Raw genomic sequence first — 22,460 nt, forward strand, 5'->3', positions numbered from 1 at the left:
AGCTTGTGCCGCGCGGTCCTCGTAATTAAGGATACACCTCATCTCCAGTAACCAAGTGGTACCGCCAAGGCAGACTCTGTTGCAGCCAAATAGAATATGACTTGATGACAGGGAATGGCGTGCATTGCTGATATGCACGTCAAACAATCAGTAATGCAGTTTGACTAAAAAGTAATCCATGGCTCCCTGCCTGAGGCAGCCATCCCGTCTCCGCGGCTCAGTTCCGCCAATCTTCTCGACTTTCTTCCCCGCAACAACCAATCCCTCCCTCTTTCTCTCTCTCTCTTTCTCTCATTAGATGGTGATCAGACACAGGGCCACCGATCAAGGGCCCTGTCTCTGTCTCGAACATTCTCCATCCACACCAAAATGGCCACCCCACGAAGTACCCCGAGTATGAACGTCCCCGCGACCCAAAACACCGCACCGGTGATCCGCTTCCGCTGCCTCTACACCTATGACATGCGACGCAAAGCCAAGCGCTGGCAAGATGGTTTCCTCCGATACCACACCTTCAACAAACGCATCATGGTATACGATGTCGCCGGTAACTTCGTGGGCGACCACCACTGCCGACAGGATGAGGGCATCCAAGACGGTGACGAGCTGGAGCTGGACAACGGCGCCCTGATTGAAGTTTGCGAACCGGTGGAGAGGACGGAGACAGACCTGTCGGGGTTACATAGTAACAAAAGAAAAGGCCAAGGCTCGCCGTCTCAACGACCTGGAGGGACACCAACCCCTACAACAGTCGTCTATAACTCCTCTACTCCCGCACGACCTACTTTGCCCTCCCAGCAGAAACCGACCCGCTCCCTGAATGATCTTCTCGGTATTAAGAAGACTCCGACTCCAACACAGCGCGCAGGTTTGCCTCAGACGGGTCCTACATCAAACCATACATTGCCGGTGAATGGGAACGAGAACGAGCGAGCGGATTACCCTGCGAAACGCAAAAAGACAGAGACCGCGTCCGAGAAGGTCACCCGTCGGCGTGAACCAGCAAGCATCGACTTGACGGGAACAGAACCAGAACCGGAGACATCCAAAAGACAGACAGAGACAACATCAGTCGCACACTCTAGAACAACTGACCCAAAGAAACACACCACAGCACCTCCCATCTCTCATTTGAAACCCACGCACCAGGCCAACAATATACCCCAGCGAAAGCAAACCGCTCCCAATCCTCCCAGACCACGAGAACAACCCCAACCAGAACCAGAACCAGAACCACCAAGAAACAATGACCCCCCAGCCAACATTCTCCGCCTCCCTAGCAAAACGAAACCCTCCCGCAAGAAACTCATGTACCATACCATCCTAGCTCAGCAACAGCAACAGCAACAACAACCACAATCAGAGTCAGTATATGTACCGAACCCCCCAAAAGCCTAACAGCCAAACTGACCATCACCTCATACTAGAAACGACCATGACAACGACCCCATAGTATTATCAGATGACGACGATAATGATAATAACCCACCACCTTCGCCCCCTCCACGCCCGCAACACACTACCACCACCACCATACCGACAACAACTACACCAAAACCACCCCTACTCCTAAAAGCCGGAACAGAGCGCAGAACCTCCTCCTCCTCCCTCCAAAAAGCACACTCTGATCCTACAGCCTTTACTCGCTTCAACTTGACCACCAATACCACCACCAACAATGCCCGTCCTCCCCCACAACAACATCACAATCATCGCCGTCGAGCATCAGAGAGCGGTAACAGCCCTCTGGATACAACTGACAATGAAAATACCAACGAAGAAGACCCAGAGTCCGATGGTGGTGGCCCATGGACTTGGGAAGCTCAGTACCTGTTCGACTATTGGCCGGCTGGACGGGCGAAGCCGACCAGGACTTGTTAGTCATGACTCTTTCAGTTCTAATACTGATGATAGATATGTATGTTTATGGCATTAGTTTATATATGATACCCTTAGATAGTCAGTTCGAGAATAGCATTTATGCGAAAAGTGAAATAATAAGAATTCACGCTTGATGATAATATCTTGTTACTTCCGAAGGGTGCTTGCTTGCTGGTAAGCTACTAAGGTTAGATTCCTTTATCGTTTAGTATGTGTTTTGTTTGTCTGGCTCTCTACAACGGGCTAGCAGAATCCCTCAATCTCACACACGATCTTCGATTATCACAAGGGTAGTTAAACTAATCAATTTCCCCAATGTAAAGAGCACACCAGAAAAACGACATGGATACTAACTGACCAACCAATCACATTGGTACATGCGAGGCTAACCAATTGGATACAATTGGTCGACAAAAGGGACAACCCGCCATCAAACTCGCAACCAATTTGAGTTCACAAAAAGGGGGAGGAAATACAGCTTCAATCGTACACAAGTGCAATCCAGCACAGGTAAATGCACAGTATCTGGTTAATATAAAAAAAATGAAAGATGTAGTGGAAAAAAGAACGAAAAATTGGTGGCAGACGGCAATCAAGCCAAGTGGGTAATGAGTGGCCCAAGTTCACAAGGTAGTAAGTATGTTAAGCTCACAATTGAGTAATCAACATAGGAAACATATGGATAGATGGATGGTTCCGTGCGAAAAAAGCTCGCAAATGAATGACAACAAAAATGATGGGGGCACAGGAGAGGGGAGATGAGGTCAAGCCCCAGAGATTAAAAGGAACTAAAGTATAGAAACTGGCGGCAGTGAGGAATGTGCCCATCAGGGGGTATGCAAACTCGCGGCTAAGCTGATCCAGACGCTGATTCTGCGCTCATAAACACCAAATGAACATGATGAGGTGCCAAAATATGACTATAGTGATAATGCAAAAGAGGCTCATGCAAATGTTTAACACCATGGGGAGAAACTAGAGGAAAATCGCCAGGTAGGCCTCAGGGCCACGGCTCAGTAGATTGCTCTCGATGACGGTTTCAGTGATGGGAGTGGATTCGGTTGACACGGGGGCTGTATTTGCTGGTCCTCGACAGCGCGCCGACATCATGCTTGCCTGTTTCAAGCTCATTAGCTTTTTGTTATGATGGTAGGGCAACGGAATCGCAAGATCAAGGGGCAAAGAACTTACCATCGCAGCAGGCCCGCACATTCTCGAGCCGATCATCCTGTCTTTCCATCATCTGCCGCAGATCTTCCTCGCTGTCATGTGTATGAAGGCTTCCTTCATGCATGCTCGAAGTAGCATAGTTAGGACCCTTTCGGCCGAAAGAACCCTTGATTGTGGTGTTTAAGATTGTACTAAGACGGGAGGAAGAGCCGTGTCTCTGGTCCGAGTAATGAGACGGCGTACTCAAGGCCGGGGAACTACGACCAGGGGTGGCCGCCCGACGGTTTGACAGGATGGACCCTGCACGCTGCTTAGGCCAGTTCCGGCTTGTACGACTCCGAGAAGACGAGAATGACAGCCGGGAGGTCTGACGCGACCGTGAGCGGAATCCGGGGTTGAACTCATCAATATCTTCCAGTGAAGCATCACCCTCCTGCTCCTCACCGTTTTCCGTCGAGTTGCGCAACAGCAGATACGAGAGAGCATTGAACCAAGTCTCGTGTCTCTGACTAGTAGTTGCAGTGAACCTGATCCGGCGGCCCGGGCTAACCACTTCGAGACTCTTGCAATGAAGACCGGGAGGGTAAGGATTGTCATCTGGAACAACTCTGACAGCTTCAATCAGAACACTCTTGGTGCGGAGTTCGCTCTTGCCAGCACTCTGTGGATCTTGTTCGCTCCAGTACAACGTGCGCGTGTACGGGTGGAGCCAGAAGTAGCGGCGATGCCTCGAGTTGGAGATTTCCCCGGACACGGTCTTGCGGGTGTATTTCCACAAGAACTCTCCGATCATAGTCTGTGTGATTGCCTGGATCATGCGCGGATCTGTACCGGCAGCATAACCTTGAGGGCCGAGAGCTGGGTTCGGATGGCCATTGAACCGTTCTTCAATCTCAGAAGCGAATGATGACACAGACGATCTCCGCGACACATGGCTCTCGCGCCTCACCTTCATCCGTGACATTGTAGTTGCGGTTCCAGGTTGAAGGTTGGAGTCATTGGGAGTCCGTGGACGCTGAGCTACATTCGTCCTGTAGGCAGACGCTGGGGCAAGAGGCGGGCCCATCAGGCTTGGAGAAGAGGGGCGTTGTTCCAACGATCTCTTCTCCGCTGCCATGATGGCCTCCCTATGATCCACGGGCAAGGGAGGATGGCTCTGGATGCTAGAAGTCTGGCTAAGAGCACTTCCAGGCCTCTTGTGGGACGGGAGAGACGTTGCGGAGGGTTGGTGAGTCGGGCGAGTCCTTGCCTTCGGAGTAGCAAAGGGAGAAGAATTCTGCTCCTTGGCCTTGTCGCTGTCTGGAGGAGACAATGGCCGAGCCACAATACGATCCATCAGAATCTGATCAATTTGCTTCGACGACAGAATCGTCTGGGCACCCTGATCTGCGCGACTGGAGGATGAATGCTTCCGCACGTGACGTGGGACAGCGTTCCCGGAAATGGCACTCAAGGGGAGCGACTCATCCAACTTGATGTTGGCGGCACTGTTGACTGTACTATCGTCCAGAGTATCTTCTGAAACCACAAGCGAAGGCGGTTCCATCATCGAGCTACTATTAAGCGACTTGTCATTCGACTCTGGAGCGGCGTTCTCGTCAGGGAATTGAAGCACGGGAATTGCAGCTGGCGGGGGAGTGGATTTGACGGGCAGGGTTTCCACGGAGCTGACAGTGGACAGTGACACTTGTGACACCATAGGGACTGGCAATTCAGGCACCCGTGCGGGCATCGGCTCAGTGCATTGGGAGGCCGTAGAAGAGATGGCAAGGTTAGGGAGCGTTGGCTCGGGTACAACGGCATCGATAGGCTCTGTCTGTTGGGAAGAAATGGAAGAAAACACGAGCTCAGCCTTGGGCGCCATTTGCTCCTCGACGGCGACTACAGGGGTGATCTCCCTCGGTTCTGGGATAGCCGCTGCCGGCTGTGTCTGCTGAGCAAAGATTGAAGACACAGCAATCTCCGGGCACTTCGCTTCCACGTTTGCAAGCGCGACTTCTGGGGTTGACTCCACGGGCTCCACAAGGGCTTCAACAGGTTCTGTGTGCTGCGACAGTATAGTTGACAGAGACACCTCGGGCATCTCAGTACTGGTGCCTTGCTCGGACAACAGAACTGGGGGCGCGGGTTCTGGAAGAGCTGGCGCGACGGGCAGTGTACACTGGAAGTCGATCGCCGAGACGGTCATATCTGCCACGTATGCAGGCTCGGGCTCAGGGAGTTTTGCCTCAGCCGGTGCAGTCAACTCTGAGCAAATGGCTGACAGTGTAACCTCCGGCGATTGGGGAACAGCGAAGGCGACGGGCTCCGTGGTACCTCCAACAGCATATGATGTGCTCAATTCTGGTAGCCTTGGTGCCACAGGAACAGTCTCCTGGAAAGAAACCGCAGAGACATCCGTTTCCATAACAGCCATTTGTTGGCCGACCGGTTTGACATCTTGAGCATCTACAACGACCTGGTCCTTCTCCATTTCTGCCTCGATGGGAGTCCATTGTGTTCCTGCGTGTGTCAATTGCGGCGGTACCTCTACCTCGGTCGCGGTGCTGGCATCGGACATAACTGTCTTTGTGGGAGTTGTAGGCACGCCACGAGCCTCCTCATCGATCGTATCCTGGAGGCTAGTTGTCGTCACACTTGTGGGGACCCAAGGATCAGTCATCATGCCAGAATCGACCATAACAGGCTTGGGAACCGCGTCGAGTATAGCCTCGGAAGGTCGTCTTGAGTCAGGGGTAGGCAGCATGCGTGGGGTTGAGGACTGCGAGCCAGTAGCGAATTGCATAGAGGGGCCAAAGGCACCCTCATCTTCCTCTCCGTCTAGTTCCGCAAGCTCCATAAAGAGACTCTGACCCTCAGAGGATGGCAATCCTTGAGTGAAGCTTGTCGCGGGGGACTCTCGCGCACTTGACGGTCGGCTACCAGAAGCCATTGGGGCTTCTCCCGAAGGACGAATCTTCCTCATGACGCTCCTCTTCTTCCTCAGGCGGTATCTAGGCGAGGACATTTGGCTAGGCGACGGGAAGCCCTCGTCGTAATCCTCGTCTTCATCGCCCGAGGTAGACGCAGTACTCTGGTAGGAAGTCCTATCGCGGGCTTTCGTCAATGTCAGGGATGACACTCTCCCGCGTGGTGTCCGCTGCAACTCCTCGGTTTCCGTGAGCTCATCGGTATCAGTGCTATCGTCAGCCATGCTTTCAATTCCGGTCTGGAAAGCTTCGCTTTCGGTCGCTGTTTCTCGTTCGTTGGCCGTCTCAAAGTGGTCGTCGGCTTCGGTGGCAGTCTGGTACGCATCACTAGGTTCGTCCGACGATTGTCCCCCTACACGACCTTGGTGCAACTTCATGGAAGGCTTGTGAGACGGGCTGGCTTCGGTAGCATTGTCTTCCCAGTCCGAATCCTGGATCTCGATTTCTGCCCTCTTCCGTCCAGCACCCAGCAAGTCGGGCCGAGGAGCTTTCCTGGCAGCCTCAGCCTTGGTCTTCTGGCGCTTGCTTGACGGGTTCGTTGGGGCAGCGGCTTCGCGGCGACGCTGTTCTATCTCATCACGAGCTTCTTGCAGCATACGCTTGAGATCAATCTTTTCGGTCTTCTCGCGATGAATAGTGCTCTTGAGATTCTGGATCATCCGATGGGCATGACCCAGTGAACTCCGCAGCGTCTCAGTTTCCAGATGGTTGTGTCGAGGCGTGAACTTGTTGGGCGATGGGGGAGGGGAGTTCTCTGGCGTGGACTGGTCTTGATCATCCGATTCATGGCCACGAGAAACCTCACGAGTGGATTCTGCTTCGTGTTGACGAATGCGCATTGCCACTGCTCGCGCAAGTTCTTCGTTCTGCGAGTTGAGCTCCTCCACTTTCTTTTGAAGAGCAAGCTTCTCGGCATCTCCAGCATTGAGGTTCCTTCGCAGGAGATGGATCTCGGAATCGTTGGCCTTTTGAGCTGCCGTGTGATCCTCGATCAATTTCGCATTGACTTGCTTCAAGTCCTCAAGCTCTCGTTCGACGGAGCCCTTCTCGGAGGCCAGAATACCTAGGTTGCTGTTGAGTCTACTCTCTCGATCGGCTGCCTCCTTGACTGCCGCCATTAGTTCGTGGGTTTTAGTCTCCAACGCCCAATTCTCGTCCTTGTAGCGCTCTTCGCTCTCGTCCAGGGCACGGATCCGCTGGGTGTACCCCTCCGCCTCTAACTCAAGCCTTGACTTTTCCAGGTTGAGGATCTTCAAAGCCTCTTCGCGCTCAGCAAGCAACGCCTGTAACTGGCGAACCTGGGCCAGGAGGGAGGTCGAGATTTCGGTCGCGAATTCAATGTCATGGACGCGGGTCGAAGACTGGTTGCGCTGTTTGCGAGACGGTACGCTCACTTTACTTGGGGAATTCGTTGCTTGACCGGCGAACAGGGCGGGACTGATTGGTGACTGCGAAGGGATGATTAGCAACCTGCGCACGCTCAGCGGCTTATACAATAGCCTCGGCATACCTTTTCGTATGGGGTGCCCAAGTGACTATCCTCACCACCCGCCATGCGTTTCGGGGCAAGGAAAGCCCGCGCAGTTTCCCGGCCAATTTCATTGTACTCCTTCTCCAAGTCCGCGAGCTTTTGACGAAGGTCGGGCCCAATCTGGCCCGCCTCCTGCTGCTGTTCAACTTCCTTCAACTTCTCCTCGAGCTCCTTCTGCTGCTCAATGAGAGCAGTGCCGAGCTTGCTGGCCTCCTCGAGCCGACGCTCTGTCTCTGCCAGATGCGCCTCGAGGGCTCGTTTTGCCTGCGCCGGGGAAGATGCATCTAGACTGTACAGCTGGGTGTCAAAGGATGAGTACCGGTGCGAATCGCGAGGAACGGCGCCCTCCTGGGAGGCGGAAACGAAAGGGTCTTCGATTGTCGACATGTTGCCAGTTGTCCCTCGTCCACCATCGGCAGTAGCGTTGATCATGCGGCCTGAAGAGACAGCCACTCTTGCGGCTGATCAAACAGCAGGCTGTGCCTCTCCCGTAGGGTGAGGGTACAGCCAACGTCAATAGCCCGCACAGTCGTCGCTTCGTTTCTCGTTTTCTCGTTTTTAATTTTCGGTCATCCTCCGGTTATGCGACGATCTCTTTGCCGGCCTGCTTGCTTATCTTAGTTTTCCACTCCAATGCGAATGGCGATTCGGTGAGCCGACCTGCGACCCGATCTTCGCAACACCTCGGGGCTGGAAGAGTTCGCGACCGTCAAACAATAGGGGATGCGCGTTGGTGACCGATGATTCGCTGCGGTGGCCGCGTTGATTGCCGACCGAAGAAGACAACAAAAACACTTTGGTATCGGCGGATTACGATACCGGGAGCCGAAGGTGGGCGGTTAGGCCTCGTCTGTGACGAAGAGACTTGGGGCAAGGAAGTGAAAACCTGCTCCAAGAGAAGCTTCGGACAACAAACGCGTGCCTGTCCAGTCAACGCAGAGTAACCTTGTGCGTGTGCGACCAGATGTGCGCCTTCGGGACGAGGCAGCGGCGTGCGGGCGAAACAAGGGAGTCGCCGAGGAGCGGGCGCAGAATGAGAACCAAGGACGGAGGGAAGGAGGATCCAGGAAATTACGGGTACAGGCAGATGCAATGAAGCGTCCACACTATACAATAGATAAGATCAAAAAGATATAAGTAAGGATTATTAAGAGTGAAAATGGAGGTGGTAGAAGAAAAGGAAGGACCAAGGGTCAATGCGAAAGGAAGGGTACGTAGGGAAAGGAAAGTAAGGCAAAGAAAGAAGTTGGTTTAAGTCCGAAGGGGAAGTAGACACAAGGAAAATGGGAAAAGGGCAATTGGACGAAGGGGGGAAGTTGGAAATGGTGGAAGGGGAGATGGGGGGAAAAGGAAGAGAAGGGAAGGGGGGAAATGAGGGAGTGATTCAAGGCAGAGAGTGCCAGTTGTTGATGTTGTTGTTGTTGGTCAACGAGACGAGAGCGACTCGTTCGTTGGGCGGGGGAAGGAGAGGAGGGAGGGAGGGAGGAGGGAGAGAGGGACGGATGGACGAGAGTCAGTCACCCTAACCAGTAGTAACCTAACTACCTCACTTAACTCACTACTCTTCCTCACTACTAATCTTGGGGTACCCTGAGTTAGTGTAGTTAGTACTAAGAGTCGTGAGGAACGAGGGAGACACCAGAAAGGAACTAACTAACTAAAGAAAAGGGAGCCCACCTCGGCAGGGGAATTAATTATTCTTCGGGGCACCGTTTGCCTCAGGTTCCCCCTCCGGTCAGCACCGACCGTCAAACAACAGTACTTCTCTCTGTCCTCTGTCTCTCTGTCTCTGTATCTCTTCTCTCTTGTCTCTTCTTAAACTACTAGACAGTCGCAGCTGTGCCTGTACCAGGATGGTAAAGTCCCCCCCAAAGCTAACAGCAAATAATTCCAAGAATTATTGTGGGCAGCAGAGCCAAAACAAATGGTGCCTGAAGCATTAATTGATCGGATACGTAATGGCAATGCTGGCCGATTGGGAGAGGGGGAGCCGATCTTGGGATCTGGCATTTATTGATTGTTTGACTTGACACCACATTCTCCATCCATCCATACATACATATACATACATACAAAGAGAAGCCCATATCGGAATAGGGACATGGGACAAGTCACGATCTACCGGACTAGGGGTCTGTCATCAGCTAGCTTCCCTTGGAACCAGACAAGCAACATTGAAGGTTATTTAGATGTCCACAAAGTACAAAGTAAACCAACTACTGGAGAGGGAACTAAGTAAGCCCTCCCGCACACGCGTAGCGAACAACAACCCATTTTAAGTTGCAAGGGTGTGACCTCCCCGATGATCACCACCACCATCGCATTCCCGCTCACTGCTAAACCAGTCGGGCGGGTTCCCCTCCCCAAAAACCATCCCATCCACGGTACCCGGCATTCAACAAGAAGAGGTACCCGTACCACAACTCTTGCAGATTCGGTAATACTAGTCTACCTCGAGATAGCCTTTCAGCTGGGTGAGGCTGGCCTGTTTGCTAGGTTTGCATGGATGCCTTTTTTTTTCTCCCCTTCCCAGTCACCTGATGCCGATCGGGACTTATTTCAGGTCATGTGATCTGTGAGCCGAGCAGAACACTACTCTGTACACAGTGACAGTTCTCGCGCGCCTTTACAAAGTACTATTGGGAAAGAAGAAAAGCAAAAAGACAGACTTAGTTTCAGCTGAATGCACAGCCCCAATGCTCCAATGCTGTGTCTATTATCACCTCGATCTGTCAATCTGCAGGTCCTGCAATGTCGCACGTAGGGGATGAACCACGTGTCAATCACATCGGATGACGCATCATTCCAGAAACTCTCTCTCACCGAGAAAGGGTGAGCTGTTCATTAGGTACCGGCTGTGAGGCTCTAGTTAAGATGTCAGATGGACGAAAGGGCGAGAAAGAATAATAAGAGGAAAGTTTGACTCGGCTGAGTTGTGCAACTTCGATAGCATTGAATCTTATTGTGTGCCCCCTTGCTCCTTTTGTACTCGGTTGCCAAGACCGTTGGAGAATCCAATCCTAAGATTCGAGTACGATTTACTGATCTTCCGCTCGAGTACTTAACTTCATGAATGTAATGCTACTTGAGCATAAGTCCATGCAGCGGTGCCCATGTAGTTTTGCTATGTGTCACGGTACTATGCAGTAGTTGCATTATCCAGTTCGTTAAGTGGTATGCAAATCCATGGATTCTGCGTAGGGAACCAAAGCAAGGCAATCCGAGAGAAGATAACAGAATTTGAAAGTGCAATGATATTGCTATGTATCATGTCTTGTACCAAAGTTGTACTTGCCTTTGATATTATATATTAAGTTAGCGGTTTCGACATTGATCTTCTGAAGGCCCAGTATTACTGTTCCGCACTATATAAAATAGTACGTGGGTCAAGTTATTCCGTAGTATCAAAACAAATTCAAGAATTTCAAGCGATAAGCCTTGGCTGATCAAAAGCCGTAGATAATAATGATGAAATCTACTGGACACAATAACTGGCAAATGTTGATTTAGGGAATCGCGCAGGGTAATGTCTCTGGGGAATCGAGCCAGGCAACAATGTAATGAACCATGGTAATACTTATCTTTGTCCACAGCGAAGCCGAAGGAGTCCGACGGTTTTATTTTCTCTGCCATCACAGCTTGTGAGACCTCTGGTATATGGATCCACACACCCTCTCTCTCTCGAGTGGAGCTGATCTCATTCACTATATTCTCTTCCCCAGACCACAGTTGTAATCTGCTCCGCCTCTTCTATTGCGGTCCAAGTCTGTGCGTGTGGGTATTGGGTTGTGTAGAACTTCGGTTTAAAATGAGTGTTCAAGGGTGCTGGTAGAGTTGATGCCAAGCACAGTATAGCAGTTGTGAGTAGTTCTCTAGGCTAAAGTATCGATAAAAGAGATATTATCGGTCCCTTAATATTTGGTTGGAGCTGTGTGCGCTGACCGTGGAGTAAGTCCAGGCGTTTTTTATATAAAATGGCATGGTTCATGGAGGAGCCCAAGCTCCCATATTCCAAGAGATGAAGCTCATATCGGTCTTGTTATTCTTGCTTCTGTGATTCAAACTGGCGAGCATGGGTTCCTAGTGATTCATTCCCTCTAGGTTTGATACGTAGTAATAATACCATGGCGCCAACTAAAGTAGCACTGGGTATTGCCTGATATATCTTTCTAATGTAGTCATATGAATCCTTCATCCTGCCCCTCTCCCCCGCACTACTATTCGCTGTCCTAAGTTACTGATTTAGCTACTGATAATATCCACTACTAATCCTGGGGGCCATTATCTTTCCTTATAAGGTCAGCCTTGCTAAGCCTTGCTGGGCGCCACATTGACTGTTAAGGCTATTTTGGGGTTGTCCAAAACCGGAAAGGTACTGAGTAAGCTTAGTATATCTCAAAGATAACCTGATAAAGATTAAGCGACACAAGAGCCACGAATTCGAAGGGGCAGGAAAGCCGAAAAGAGTCAAGACACAGAATGGGCGGGGCGGCGAGATGAAGCCGGATGGATGAAAAGAAAAAAAAGAAATTAGATCCGAATGTGGGTTGAAGTCTGACTTTGAATCCTTATCAGTGGATAAATCCCCGAGGCACTTGTCATCTGGCGGGCAAATCATATATCCATTCCCCAGCTGACCACGTACGTATCTAGATTGGTACGCAGTGGGCCATGGTTCTTCGTGTTCGTTCGCCTGCCCACTGGTGCATGTCTGTTTCAAATGTCTCATGGCCATTCTCTTATCCACCGTGTTCGGGACGTGCGAGACAATGTGGCCGATCCGGGGTGACAGTTTTTGGCAATCCAACCGAATAAACTTGGAAACCGTCGAACGTTGGGTTTTGAAAGAAGGCTGTGACATGCGAACCATGGCGGATTAGCGTCGCAGCTGCGTGGGCATATTTGGCCAGAGATATTAGTGGTGCCCACGTACGCGCAATGGCCCCCGCGACGTCATCCCGTCAAGGGGCAAAAGTTGACCGCCACCAATGGTCCATGGTTTTTGCACAGCCAAGTTGAGGCATGGAAGGGCGGGCGATCTCAATTCCTTCATACGAGGGGGAGAACGAGATGGGGAAAAGGGAATAGGAAAGATACCGAGAGTGCTATAAGCGGTAAGTTGTAATAAATTATGGTATGTCTCAAAGTAACCTAAAGAGTAAAGACAAGATGTCGTGCTTCCAGTCTAAACTTGGCGGCTGCCAAGCTTCCCCGCTAAGAGCCCGCTAAGGAAAAAAGTGGTTCCCTTAAGGTTTGCGATTGTCTGAGGGGACTCTCCATTCACCAACAGCCTATGACAGCCTCTTCCATTCCATCCCCCCCTTAGTAGTCTTCATCTTTGGGGAGCCAAACGATAGCAACGATTTTAACGCGTGGCCGCTCAGTGGGGGTTACGGTTACGCCCCACTCCCTCCATTGCCGCGCCACAACAAAAGACTGACTGACTGACTGAAAGATTCGCTGTGCCTGAGCGGGCGAAACAGAAGCTGGCAGATGGGGGCTGGAATTGGAAACATTCGATGGACCTTCCTCCCACGCCTACTAAGTCTAAGTCTAAGTCTACTACTACTCGTCTTAGTGACTATTTTAGTCCCAAAGTCACTAAAAAGTAACCTACTTAATACTACTTACTACTGCACCTACCGCCTTGGTAGGCAGACGAATAGGTTAATCAATGCTCCTCCAGTCTCCTTTCCTGATTACCTCGCCTTGACCCCTCTCGTCCGTCTTCTCTCTCTCCTTCTCTCTCGTCCTCTATCTTTCGCAATATGCTTCACATATAGCCCCTCCAATACCCTCCTTTTTTTACCCTACTTAATTCCTCCCCCCCTCTTTTCCTTCCTTTGGATTCTTCCTCATCGGATTGACCCTCCTTTTAATGCTTGAAAATTATCCTCTCCGTCTTGCATCTTTATCGGTCTTTCCCAACTCAAGTCATTCCTTACACCAAGCTGTATTGTGACAACATCTACCTTCATCAACCTCCAATTCTGTCACCCTCATAAGAGAAGAACGGCGTTCAAGCTGTATTACATTGATTACGGCCTTACGATAATATAACTCGTTGGCTTTTCAAACCAATTGCTTTGGATAAAGTTCCGACTCGTGCACAGAAGCTACCGACTTTCCAGCTATCCACCATGAGATGGGGCGCTCGCATAGCACTATGTGCTAGTTTAGCACTCATCTTGCCCTTATATCTCTTAAAGATCCACCTGGAGGACCTCTGCGATCAGTATCGCGCGGGCGCATACCTGATCAATTGGCTGGATTTGCGCCCGCCGATGAACAGACTAAATGGCTCCCGTCCTGTCACACCAGGGGATAAAGTGATTGTGATGGCCAAGCTACAGGAAGAACACACTGAATGGGTCGAGGAGGAGCTACCCGAGTGAGTGTCATTGTCCTCCTATATGACCCATATGTTTCAGCGCACTGACAGCTTCTCTCCTCCAAAGCTGGCAACGAGCCATATACATCGTGAATCCCTCCAAAAAGGTCGCAGCTGACGACACGACACTTACAACCCCGCTGAACAAGGGTCACGAGTCCATGGCTTATCTCACCTATCTAATTGATCATTACGACAACCTACCATCTACAATCGCTTTTCTTCATTCTCATCGATCGGGTTTCCTGATGGCCTGGCATGTGGATGCGCCCTTACACGATAATGTCATTGCGATGAAATCCTTACGTCTCAATTTCGTTCAAGATAATGGCTACGTCAACCTCCGCTGCAACTGGAACCCAGGGTGCAAGCAGGGCCATCGCACCAACCAGCACGTGACAGAAGAAGTCTTTGCAGAGATCTTCGAGGGCACAAGCACCCCGCCATTAAACTCCACCGGAGGCCTCACGATGCAAGATGAATACGACGAGGCTAAATACCAGAAGTTCCTGCAAATGCCGAAACAGATTGGCGCGGCGTGTTGTGCGCAATTCGCCGTGTCACGGGAGCAGGTCCACCAACGACCACGAGATGACTACATCAAGATCCGCCAGTGGATCATTGATACAGACAAGAATGATGCCAGTAGCGGTCGTGTCATGGAATTTCTCTGGCACGTCATATTCGGCAAAGAATCAATATAGTACGTTTGCCTTTGCATCGCTCCCCCCCCCCCCCCTAATGCATCTTGACCACTAACATTCCGCTACTCACAGCTGTCCCGACGAAGAAGTCTGCTACTGTCAAGTTTATGGACAATGTTGATCATTGTACGCATACCGTTAACGTTTCTGCTTTTCACCACCAAAAATACCCACGGCTTCTACTTGTATATATTACGATAGCTTCCTTCTTTCGGCGCTCTCTTGCTTGGTTCTCTCTTTCTATCTTCTTTCGACATATTGTCCCATTTGGAGGTTTATTTTTTTTTTTTTTTTTTTTTTTTTTTTTTTTTTTTTTTACCGTTCGTTTTTCAAGACCAGTTCTTGTGGATAATTACCGGCGACAATATGTTCTACAGGGATATTACAAACAGCGTGGCGTTGTTTACAGGGACTGCTCGGTTCAAGTTGACTAAGTTGACGCACTCACTCGTTCCCCCATTTCTTTTCGGCGAAGAAGCCTGGACTCCTATCGTTAACGGCGAATCTGGTTGGATATTTTACGATCGTTTCAATATTATTAATCCGAACTTGGAAATACGTGCACCTGCTACACTGATGAATTTTTCTCTGGGGATAAAGACCTCGGTAACCGAGTGCTAAGCGGCTTGTTCTTGGAAAAGTACTTGGACCTGATATGGTTCATATGGTTATGTCTCTACTATTACTCTCCGTATTTGATGGCATCCCGGCAGTCCAGCGGACGCGATATTTTTGAATGGGACAAAATACTTACATCGCCTAAAAAGCGTTTCCATTCATGTTCTCGTTGAAGGATTCCTATTTCTACATCCAACCGACCATTAATTACAAGCTCATGCTATCAAATAACGACAGCCACCATTAGGAGGTGTTTAATAGCGGATCAAACAAGTGCATGCCATTGCTACTGCTCCAAGAACTCCTCTACCCGCTCAATAAGATCCGCTTTCTTACCGGCATTTGAGCGTCCATTGGAGGTCAAGAAATCTTTCAGAATGGCGACCGTAAGCTAGAAAACCCGCTGGTTAGTATAATGTCATAGATATTATCATGGGTTCATGTAGGACGCTTGGGCTGGCTTACCTTGGATAGCGTCCCCTTCTCGTGATGCTTGCGGACCTCTTCCTCTAGGTTCCCGGAGCCCTCCTCGACCTTGACTTTCTTCGATGGTTTGGAGTCTTCAGTTTCGCTTGCTCGGTCTTTGGATCCTCTTTTCACGAGGGTGCTTGTTGGGTGAGGGGCCCCTGCTGAGGTTTTGGCGTGTTGTTTTTCGAGTTCGTCGGCCCAGGATAGTACGTAGTCCCCGGCGCGCTGGAGTTGAGTTGTTAGTATGTTCAATATCAGGAGTTGTGTTGGTATGGTGGATGTACCTTGTCGATTTGGCGGTATTTGGGAATAGTTCTGTCTTCTGGCTTTTCAGGGAGGTCTTCGTCTAATGCGAGAGCTTGTAGGATGCGGTAGTGCCACTGGAGGGCTGATTACGGCTTGTCAAATTCTCTTTCATAGTATACGAGCAGTGGATGGCAGAGTTGACTTACATGGATTGGGGTATCTGAGAGGCTCGTACACCCCCTTCGGCAGCTGCAATTGTTGAATGACCACGCGCATCTGATCAATCAATGGCTCCGGCGCGACATTCAACGTAGTTTCAGGGTTCTGCCGGATATCGTCTGCGAACGGGAGAGGAAGAATCCACATGCCGGGAGGATATTTTTGTACGCCATTCTCATCCAGCTTTTCTTCGCCTGCGATCATCGCGGCGAGGACGGGGCCAGCACCCTTGCGGGCAATGAACCAGACCAGTGCCATCTTCTTGTTACGCAAAAGCATCTGGTGCAATGCAGAAAATACTCGCGAGGATCCTACATAGTCTTCCTCGGACGGATAGATAAAGTATGGGTGTTTGACGTTCGCCCAAAATGGAAGCGCAGTGATAGGCTTGAACCCTATAACTCTGATCACTGGCTCACCGAAGTCCCTGAGCGCCTTCTGTTCATCAGGCGAAAAGGTTACTTGGTCTCCACCGAATTTATATGCCTTTCTGATCTCCCATTTCTCGACATTACGGCCAGTATCATCTGCTGAGTGGGTAGTCACTCCTTTCGCGACCACAGGCTTCTCGCCGTTCAGCCAGATGAAGGAATTTCTAGCGGGCGCTTGCCTTCGTAAGAGTATATAGCCCGATACCGAGATCTTGAAGTCTGGCCCGAGTTCTAAAGGCATGTTCGAGAAATGAGTGCGACGCGGGACCGTTCTTGAGTTGATACTGGATAGAAGCGTGTTGAGAAGTGAGATCCCGTCCCCGGTCGCTGTCGCCGCCTTTGAATCCGTTTGTAGATACGCAGGCGCCTCTGGATCGTTGGGTGATGACTTGTAGATGATATCCTTTGCATATGGAGTGAGTATGAGCTCTGCCAAATCGTCATAAGGTTATGATGGCTTACGTCATAGAACTTGCTGTTCTTGAACTCGTGTTCAGGACGTGAGATCGGAAACAGCTCAATGGTGACACCAAGATCGTAAAGATCCTTAGCACGTACGGTCGCGGCCGACCGTAGGGTTTTATCATCACCATGGGGGTTGTCATTGTCGGTTATGATGAACAAGCGCCGGGAGAGGAAATTTGGCGCTCTGGATGTGAATATCTGGTTGGCGCAGAATAGGACGTTTGCCATAGAGACTTGCTCTTTCGCCGGAGCTAGAATATCCCTTGAGTCTCCATCATCATCCACCAGCGCTCGAAGTTCTTTGACCTCCTGGGCCGAAGGAACATCCAGATCAGTGAAGAGGTAGCAGTTGGGGTAGGAGAGGTCTCCGCGACTGTCTTCATCTTCTTCGAAGAACTTGGACGCCTGCGTCCCAAACAGCAAAACCCCCATCATGTCTTGTGGATTGGATATGATTCGTTGTTGCATAAAGTGATAAGCGCATTTGAGCGCTGCCGTAGTGGGTGATTCTTGGGTGTGTTTCTTAGGGTCTGCTGAGGGACGAGGCGTCAACATGGAATCGCTGACATCGATTGCGAAGAGGACTGCATCTTTGACTGATCTGTAGGTCTGATCTTATCGTCAGTTCCAGACTTTCAGTCCAGGCTCATGGGTAGGATGTGCGTACAGTCTCATCAATCTCCTCCTCTTCCTCAGCCGCTTCATCTTCGCGATGTGGGTTACCGTCCGCCATACTGGTTGTGGTAGAGTTGGTTGAAGGTATTCAAAGTAGTATTGAAATGAAGACAGGGAAGTATAAATGTTTAAGATAAGTTGCATTCGAAATCAGGAACAAGTGGGGCTGTTGTGTCTGCCTGTTTGGCCTCTGCTGCCTGCAGCCGAGGGGAGATCTAGTAGTAGTATCTATATCGTCACTGGATCCCGTCGCGAGGGACGCGATAAAACCGGTGGGCAGAAAGACGCGGGGAGACACGAACATCATGTGATGCCTGCCCGGTGATTGATGACGCTAGGTGGTCGGTCATTGGCTGTCGGGGGTCGGAGTTAGTCGTGGTATCGATGCTCCGTCATCAAGCCGTTCTGGACTTTTCAGCTTCCAGAAGGCCTTGCGCTGTTGTATACACCCACTACCTCTTCTTGCCACTCGTCTATTGATTGATTATTTAGTGCAGGTCTGAATTGTCCATCCACTTGCGCGATACGAACGGTTTTTCCTTGTACCTCCCTTGGCTAGCTTACTCGATCCTACAATTACCTGTCATGGCTCTCCGCCGCCCGTTTACTCTTCCCCGGCAATTGCTGCGACCGGCATCTCGCACCCTGTTCGGATATAAGCAGGAACAAAGATGTGGGCTGGCGACAACGGTGCCTCCAGTTACCCAGGATGCAACAGGCTCTAAAGGCCCCACGGCCATGGTCTTCCTCAACATGGGAGGGCCCTCGACGACAGACGAAGTAGAGGATTTCCTCAGCCGGCTCTTTGTACGTCTCCGACCATGGCAAGCTGTCATTTTGGCTGCAACATTTCTAACAGTCTACTTTTAATAAAGGCCGACGGCGATTTGATTCCTCTAGGCAGGTTCCAGAATTACCTCGGGCCTCTCATTTCGAAGCGACGCACACCCAAGATCCAAAAACAGTACGCGGACATCGGCGGAGGCTCACCCATCAGGAAATGGTCGGAATACCAATGCGAAGAAATGTGCAAGCTGCTGGACAAGATCAACCCGGAGACTGCGCCTCACAAGCCGTATGTCGCCTTCCGTTACGCCAACCCGCTGACGGAACAAATGTACACACAATTGCTGGAAGATGGTTTTGGCAATGGCAAGGGCGGTCGTGCGGTCGCATTTTCGCAATACCCCCAATATTCCTGCTCTACTACGGGTAGCTCTCTGAATGAGTTGTGGAAATGGAGGAATCGGCTGGAGGGCAAGCGAGCAAACGGAAACGTGGACACTTCCGGAGCCATCCAGTGGAGCGTTATCGACAGATGGCCTACGCACCCTGGCCTTGTGGAGGCGTTTGCGAGAAACATTGAGGACCAACTCAAAACCTATCCGGAAGATAAGAGGAATGGAGTGGTTCTCTTGTTCTCGGCCCACAGTTTGCCCATGAGTGTGGTGAACAGAGGTGAGTCCTTGAGGAACTTGTCACAGAAGTCCCGGTGGCTAATCCAGTACTTTCTCTTTCAGGTGATCCCTACCCAGCCGAGGTCGCTGCAACTGTGCATGCGGTCATGCAAAGACTCAATTTCAGCAACCCTTACCGCCTCTGTTGGCAGTCTCAGGTTGGACCAAAGGCTTGGCTGGGGGCGCAGACTAGCGATACCGTTCAAGAGTATGTGAAGCGTGGACAAACTGACATTGTCCTCGTACCAATCGCCTTCACCAGCGACCACATCGAGACTCTGTATGAGCTGGATCTCGAAGTCATGGAAGAGGCGAATCACCCGGGTGTCAAGCGGGCCGAAAGTCTGAACGGCAGCCCTGTATTCATCCAAGCCCTTGCAGATCTTGCTCAAGAGCACTTGCACAAGGGAGAGAAATGCTCGCTGCAAATGACGCTGCGTTGTCAAGGCTGCAAGAGTGAGAGGTGCTTGGAGCAGAAGAAGTTTTTCGCTGGTGAACAGGGGGCGTCCTTGGTAGTATAATAACCAGGCACTAGATTTTCATTTCTTTTTACAAGGGTCTTTGTTCTTTGATGTGTGTATGTGAAGGCGTTCTCTGTACGATAGTCTGTGTGTCTATACAAGCAATAAGCAACGAGCTACAACCATTAGTTTACGATTTCGGCAAATTCCTCATGTGGGCGAGTAGGCTTTCCTCTGATTTAAACCAGTCAGTGGCAGGATCACCGTCGTACCAGTGTCTTGACTCCTGGCAGTTCCTATGGCGACTTCCTGATTACTTGTAGTCGACAGCGTGGAGTGATGTAAGTGGCCCGAGGCGGCGGGTAGTCCAGGGCGTTATCGCCGAGCTGACTTGCCTTGCTTCTGAGATTTCTGAGACTTGCATACCCGGGGCTGATCCCCAAGAAATGGGCCTGAACCGTGAAACATCTCCCACGATCACCACCCACCACCAGTCATGGCCATCCTAGGCTGGAATTCTAGAATCACGTCACCACTACCTATTTCTTAAGATACTAACATGCGCTGGCATGTGTTGAATCCCATGCTGACCTGTCGTGTGTTTCATGCCGATTGATAAGCGAACTGCTCGGAGTTTAACTTAGTAAACGGACTACCGTTTATCTCGTCTCCTTGCCGGCTTTCCCCCCGCCCGGTTTTCTCAAATGTTTTGAGCCCACCTCAGGTGTTGTACTGTTTCAACCCCAGAGCAAGCAAATGTAGGCACCAGCCTAGTTGTTCTACCCATTATTCTGCTGCTAAGGTGCGAAACCGCTCGCACCATGTCCACAATCAGGCGCGGCGCATCGCCGACTGCGCATACCGAGGTTGGTCCGGGATTGCAAGCCGGACTGGACGCTTCTGCGCCAATTGATACTGGACTGGAGAACGAGCGAACCCCTCTATTGGAACAAGACAACGAAGAGTCGCTACCGGAGCATGACCATCGGGCTGACCCATCAAATGATGATCCCGTCGGCCAGGGAGGTTTCTGGCAGACATGGAGACGGCCAAGCGTGAGTCTCCATCAACAATGGACAATGGTCGTGCCCGCGACGTCTGACACGTAACAGATCCTTTGGATTCTTCCATTTCTTGTCTTCTATATGCTAGGTATCGGCGGCACTGCAGTGCCCAAAATCAACCTGATGATGTCTCTCATTTGCAGGGACTATATGGCGAACAAGGCGACCCAGGACCCGGGTTTCACGTATCTGCCTGTCATCATTGGAAATAAGAATTCGCAGTGTCAGACACCCGAAGTCCAGTCGTTGCTTGCTCAGTTCCAGTTGTATTTCAATCTCCTGGCCGGGATACTATCGGCGCTGGCATGCCCCAGACTCGGTCACCTATCAGATCGCTACGGTAGGACAAAGATACTGGCCCTCAACGCACTGGGGACCATTTTGGCGGAGGCTATCTTTGTCTTTGTCTCAGCCAAGCCAGATCTTGTGTCTGTGCATGTGCTTCTACTGGCTGCCATCGTGGATGGCGTCTGTGGTTCTTTCACCACCATTATGGCGCTGACAATGTCGTATGCCTCCGACTGCACCATCCCATCGAAGCGGAGTGCAGCATTCGGGTATGTATACGGCTCTCTTTTCGCTGGGACAGCAGCTGGGCCTCTGCTGGCGGCTATCTTGATTAAGAAAACAGGCCAGGCACTGAGTACCTTTGAGGCCTCGTTGGCCCTGAATGTTCTCTACCTCATTGCAGTCATGACCGTCATCCCGGAATCATTATCGACAGACCAGCAGCGGCAAGCGCGGGACAGTCATCGAAGAAAAGTCATCGACGAAGGGGAGGCAGGCTGGCTGAGCCTGGAGAACCTCAACCCCAAACGGCTAATTACACCTTTGGCTGTTTTGCTACCGCCAGTAGGACGTCCCAGCACGCTTTTCCCCAATCGTCACGGCGCGACCCCGGCTTTGCGCAGAAATATCATTCTTCTTACAGCGATGGATACCATTGCATTCGGGGTAGCGTTGGGAACCGCTCAAGTGATCATCATTTATGCCGAGTACAAATTTGACTGGGGCAATGTGGAATCAAGCCTCTTCATATCGATTATAAGCATCGCCCGGGTCGTCAACCTTTTCGTTGTATATCCGATCATCATCGCAATCTTCCGTGAACCACAGAAACCAGATCACATCGTTCCCGGCGCCAGCACCTGCGAGATTGTTCTTATACGACTTTCGCTTTTCCTAGACATGATTGGCTATGTGGGTTTTGCAATGTCATATCACGGCTCCATCATGGTATTCTCGGGAATCGTCATGGCACTTGGCGGCATGGGGATACCGACGATGCAGTCATCTCTTACGAAACATGTCCCTCGAGAACGGTTAGGTCAGATCCTTGGCACGAAAGGACTCTTGCATGCTCTGGCTCGAGTAATCTCTCCAACGGCTTGCAGCCTCCTTTACAGCCTGACAGTTGGAAAGTTCACCCCAGCGGTATTTGTTGTCCTTGGGGGCTTGTTCTTCCTCACCTTCTGTACCAGCTTTTTCATCAAACCACATGGTACGTGGCCCACCTTTCTCATTGTCCATGAATGTCTGCTAATGACTCTGTGCCTGACAGTTACTCTTGACGACTCTTACCCAAGTAGTCCTCGAGATGAGGCTAACGACGAAGGCTTCGTGGCGGATTCTATCCTCTAGTGATGCTAGAAGTGGAGCCTAGCAGTTACTATACTGCACGCGACCGCTGATCTGGATCACGATTATACT

At 50.8% G+C, this 22,460-nt stretch overlaps 6 protein-coding genes across 6 annotated transcripts; 4 read left to right on the forward strand and 2 right to left on the reverse strand.

Moving 5' to 3' along the window:
- Positions 1–369: 369 nt before the first annotated feature.
- On the forward strand, positions 370–1,881 carry AKAW2_60425S (DNA helicase ZGRF1-like domain-containing protein; the record flags this gene model as incomplete). The annotated part of the gene is made up of 2 exons (XM_041692550.1): positions 370–1,364; positions 1,428–1,881. 2 exons carry the CDS (start codon positions 370–372, stop codon positions 1,879–1,881), a joined length of 1,449 nt encoding a protein of 482 aa, XP_041545923.1.
- A 1,039-nt stretch (positions 1,882–2,920) lies between these two features.
- Positions 2,921–7,983, reverse strand: AKAW2_60426A (putative nuclear migration protein (ApsA); the record flags this gene model as incomplete). The annotated part of the gene is made up of 3 exons (XM_041692551.1): positions 2,921–2,997; positions 3,073–7,468; positions 7,531–7,983. The coding sequence occupies 3 exons, from the start codon at positions 7,981–7,983 to the stop codon at positions 2,921–2,923; spliced, it is 4,926 nt and encodes a 1,641-aa protein (XP_041545924.1).
- Positions 7,984–13,691: 5,708 nt separating this feature from the next.
- AKAW2_60427S (DUF3431 domain-containing protein) lies at positions 13,692–14,767 on the forward strand (the record flags this gene model as incomplete). Its single annotated transcript, XM_041692552.1, has 3 exons — positions 13,692–13,942; positions 14,010–14,645; positions 14,719–14,767. The coding sequence occupies 3 exons, from the start codon at positions 13,692–13,694 to the stop codon at positions 14,765–14,767; spliced, it is 936 nt and encodes a 311-aa protein (XP_041545925.1).
- A 783-nt stretch (positions 14,768–15,550) lies between these two features.
- On the reverse strand, positions 15,551–17,826 carry akuA (putative DSB repair complex subunit Ku70; the record flags this gene model as incomplete). The annotated part of the gene is made up of 6 exons (XM_041692553.1): positions 15,551–15,655; positions 15,730–15,957; positions 16,017–16,120; positions 16,185–17,031; positions 17,091–17,702; positions 17,761–17,826. 6 exons carry the CDS (start codon positions 17,824–17,826, stop codon positions 15,551–15,553), a joined length of 1,962 nt encoding a protein of 653 aa, XP_041545926.1.
- Positions 17,827–18,353: 527 nt separating this feature from the next.
- Positions 18,354–19,746, forward strand: HEM15 (ferrochelatase HEM15; the record flags this gene model as incomplete). Its single annotated transcript, XM_041692554.1, has 3 exons — positions 18,354–18,575; positions 18,644–19,226; positions 19,289–19,746. 3 exons carry the CDS (start codon positions 18,354–18,356, stop codon positions 19,744–19,746), a joined length of 1,263 nt encoding a protein of 420 aa, XP_041545927.1.
- Positions 19,747–20,507: 761 nt separating this feature from the next.
- On the forward strand, positions 20,508–22,391 carry AKAW2_60430S (putative tetracycline-efflux transporter; the record flags this gene model as incomplete). The annotated part of the gene is made up of 3 exons (XM_041692555.1): positions 20,508–20,741; positions 20,799–22,251; positions 22,312–22,391. The coding sequence occupies 3 exons, from the start codon at positions 20,508–20,510 to the stop codon at positions 22,389–22,391; spliced, it is 1,767 nt and encodes a 588-aa protein (XP_041545928.1).
- Positions 22,392–22,460: the final 69 nt, after the last annotated feature.

Source organism: Aspergillus luchuensis, chromosome 6 (assembly GCF_016861625.1).
Source record: "Aspergillus luchuensis IFO 4308 DNA, chromosome 6, nearly complete sequence".
Taxonomy (NCBI): Eukaryota; Fungi; Ascomycota; class Eurotiomycetes; order Eurotiales; family Aspergillaceae; genus Aspergillus; species Aspergillus luchuensis.